The following is a 3,854-nucleotide window of genomic DNA, read 5'->3' as shown; positions in this document are numbered from 1 at the left end:
GAGGGGTTTCCCAGCCGTGTGGAGGTGCTGCTGGGGGACAGGGGGCAGGGGGGACCTGGCGCTGCTGGGGGACACGGGCACTGGAGGGGCTTAATGGGGTTTTCCAACTCTAGTGATTCACTTACGCTGCCTCCCAGAAAAGGGGATGGGCCTTGTTCAAGGGGAGGGACTCTGGCACTGATTCCATCAAAGGAGATGGGGGCAAAACCAGTCTAATCCAGTAAAGATGAGAAGGAGTATTGGAAATCTTTTCTTTCTCATTAATCAGAAGGCTCTAGAGTGCAGAGGACACTGGAATCTAAACCATTTCACCCTAGTTTCAAGTCAAAATTCTCTCTCCCAAGTCTGACCAGGAAAAGTAACTGACCACTGGCAAAACAAGCAGCATGGGAAGGTCTAACCAAGAGCTGACCACAACTCACTGCCCAAAGAGCCCCAGAGAAACTGAGTGCAGAGAAATCCACGAGTGAATTCTCACACACGGGGACACCTGAGAGCGACAACAGAGGTTCTGCGACTGCGGCATACCTGGTTTGCTCCTTCACCAGCCTCTCCGCAAACAGCACAGGGCGGGGTTGTGTCTCAGGGATATTTACAATTTTGAACAGCTACCTGAGAAAGCGGCCGACGGCCCCAGCCCAGGGCCAGGCTCCGCAGGAGGACAGGGTTACAGCCACGGCAGGCGACGCGGCACCTCGTGTTTCAGGGGAGCTCGGTCACCGCCGCGGTGTTTGGAGACACAAAGCCTCAGTGCCAGGAAATCTCGCTGAAGATGCGCTGGAACGTTTGCGAGTTTGAGCCAAACCAACCCCCCAGTAATTCCAGACCAGAGCGGAAACCAAGGCTGTGTCTGCACCAGCGGGGGCGGCAACGAACCCTCTGCCCTGCTGCTTCGCCCTCCTCGGGCAACAGTTTTTGCTCAAGCATCATAAATCCATCACAGATTCAACCAGAGGTTTCAAAGTGTCTACAAAGTCATGGGGCATAAGCACTATGCAACAGAAACTGTCCCCAAGTTTGGAGCTTTCTTAAAACTAGAATGACGTGAAGGGCGGAGCAGTGCAGACTCTCTTCCTGAAAGCCCCTGCTCCCCACCCCGTTCCGAACACTGTTAAAAGAATCAAAATGAGTTCTTTGGGTTCTTTCAGGTGTGAAGCAGCATCGCCCCTCTCCTGAAGCTCTAGAACAAGAACCCACCATAAAAATGGCAAAAGGAATTGGAGGGAAGCGAGGCACTGCGACCAGAGGTAATTTATGGGAACAGAGCTGGTACGAGAGCTCTGGAACGCTGCCGCGGCTGAAGCTCCTTGTGAGCCGTGAGCGTATTAACCACTCCGACAAGAAATCGGAGCACCAAACCCACCAGGGTCCTACAGAGAAGGGAGCTGGTCAAGAACGACCTCGTCAGCCCCCAGCTCGAGGGCAAGTGACTCCTGACGGCGCCAGACACTGCCACCTGCACGGGTAAACCTCAGACTCCCTCCGGTGTCTTTACCAAGTCAACGTGGCTCGAAGACTCTCTCATGTCACAGGCCGTATAAACATGACCAGGAAACGAGCTGTTTTCATTAATGTGGAAATAACGAGCTCTGCCTTGCAAACTCCACTTGTTAATTCCCTTATCTTCTATTTTTATTAAAGATATCGGCTCAAAATGCCATTTAGGTCCCTAAAATTAAGGTTTAGCTCTTAAAATGAAGAGCTCCAGGTAAAATCTCCAGTCACAGCTGGAATCGGCCTCGAACTTTACGCGGCAGCGGGAGGGCCAGGGGAACTAACCTGCTGTTTATAAACTAAGTGCTAACCAAGGCTGCTGGGGCAGCGGCGGGTCCTCCAAAGGCCGGTCAGCGAAGGGTTGCATCGCTGACCCCTTCCAGTTCGGGTCTCTGAACAAAACGAACAGGTTACCTCCAACAGAACAGCGTTCAGGGAGGGGAAAAGATCTGTCTTCTCAGACACCTGTGAGAGCCACCAGCTCCAGAGGTCTGAGGACTCGGTCTGTGGTTGACATCACTCACCTCAACGCAGCATGAGCCAGTTCTGCACAATGTAAACACCCCGTTATTCCTTCACCTGCCTGTGCTACAGGTAAAGAAACGAACAGGGAGAGGAGGATTTCTGTGCCTACTACAGCAGGAAGGGGGAAAGATAAGCCTCGGAGTTAAACTCTTTTTTTTTTTCCTTTAATGCTCTGGCCCAAAAATAAGAAGAGCAGATAAGGAGAACTGCGTTCTCGCTGCTAAAACTCAAAGCAGTGCACGGAAATCACTTTATACCCATAAAAATCCAGGCACACCTCCCCAGACACAGCCGACGGCAGCCCGGGGGCTCAGAGGTACCTACCAGCTGTCCTCGGCTTCGCTGCAGGTCTCCAGTTCCAACACCTTCACCTCATCCAGATCCGCAGCATCCGACAGGCTTTCCGCCTCTCCACGGCTTCCAGGGGGATTTTGATGATTTATTTTAAAGGAGGGATCCAGACCTGCCAGCCCCGAATTCCCCACCAGCTCTGCACCGTCGCTTGTATCCACTCGTGAAGAACGTCGGATGTTCTCCTCCACCTCTACTTCCACTTCAAACCCATGGGGAGACAGTTCCTCAGCTGCACTGGGGAAACTATACCGCACTTGGGCATCAATGTCTTTCTCGAAGCAGTTCTCCCCTTCCTCTTTCCTTATTTTGCTTAACTGGTTGTGCAGATCCACCATTATCTGCAGTTCCTGCTTCTCCGTGATCACATTGATGCTGTTATTAATTTCCATCCCGTTCAGGCCTGAGTCGTGGTTCCCCACACCAGGACAGATCTCGCTCTGCACGGCTGTCCCGAGCACGCTCCTGCTGCCCTTCGTCCTTGGGTGCTGATTCTCCAGCTCCAGCCTCCTCACCAGCTCCCGCAGCTTCCTCACCTCCTCCAGCTCCGGGCCGACCTCCCCGGCCACCGGTGCCGTGTCGGGGCCCATGGCAGGGCTCTCCGTGGAGCCTCGTCCTAAGCCGGGCTCCAGAGCATGGTCCTGCTGTATGAGTGGGGCGCTGCCAGGCACCACCATCATCCGAACCACACACGTTCACTGCAAGACATGAGACAGGCGTAAAAGCTCCACAAAGACACACAATGGCGTAACCCAACGGGAGTTAAACACCGGGAATCCGGAGTTTTACATGCAGACACTAGTTAAACTGGGGTGAAAAGTGGTGGAATTGAATAAAAATCTCCTGAGAACGAGCAACTGAATTTAGGAGGAAGCATTTTGGCGAAGACAAATGGCTGGTTGATCAGCCAGGATGTGAGGTGTGACGCTACGCATCAGAGGGTGCAAGGGAAACTGAGTCAGCCACACACAATAGTTTGGTTTCCACCTGTTTACTAACAAACCGCTCCAGAAAAACGCTCAGGAGCGAGTCAGGAAACATCGTTAGCGGGGTGCTGACGTCAGACCACGCCACACGCAGAAAATGGTAAAAACATCCTTTGTTCAGGACCAGGTTCACCCTGGAGAAGCAGAAGCTTGAAAACGTTCCTGTATCAGCTTACACCAAACCCTAAAGACTCGGGCTTACACCAAACCCTAAAGACAGGAACCGCAGTGGCTGCGGCACGCAGAAACAAGCACAACTCGCGTCTTGGCCAGCAAATTTTCCTGCTAGGGCTGAAAAGAGAGGGGCAAACACTGCAAAAAAAAAATATCACAGGTGAAGCTGTGATGCCCCAGGTTACATATTCCATACCCATTTTCTGCAGAACGAAGCCACCTCTCTGCTTTTCCTGCCCCAGGCGCTCGTGTTGGCCAAGGCAGAGCCAGCAGAGCTCCCCAACACCCCGATTTTCTGCGGCTGCAGAATGTTCTTCCCCCTTC

General features: G+C 52.9%; 1 protein-coding gene across 1 annotated transcript in view; it reads right to left on the bottom strand.

The window, feature by feature from the left end:
• LOC104499444 (SLAIN motif-containing protein-like) overlaps window positions 1-3,050 on the bottom strand; it is a 14,837-nt gene extending 11,787 nt beyond the window's left edge. Inside the window, exon 1 of the mRNA XM_010142952.1 lies at window positions 2,344-3,050. Within this exon, the coding sequence (XP_010141254.1) occupies window positions 2,344-3,050 (707 nt within the window). The remainder of the gene's footprint in view (window positions 1-2,343) is intronic.
• Between the last annotated feature and the right edge of the window lie 804 nt (window positions 3,051-3,854).

The sequence above is a fragment of the Buceros rhinoceros genome, unplaced genomic scaffold, assembly GCF_000710305.1.
Source record: "Buceros rhinoceros silvestris isolate BGI_N320 unplaced genomic scaffold, ASM71030v1 scaffold28759, whole genome shotgun sequence".
NCBI lineage: Eukaryota > Metazoa > Chordata > Aves > Bucerotiformes > Bucerotidae > Buceros > Buceros rhinoceros.
Note: the sequence above shows the minus strand (reverse complement) of the source record. Positions and strands in the feature narration are given on the sequence as shown.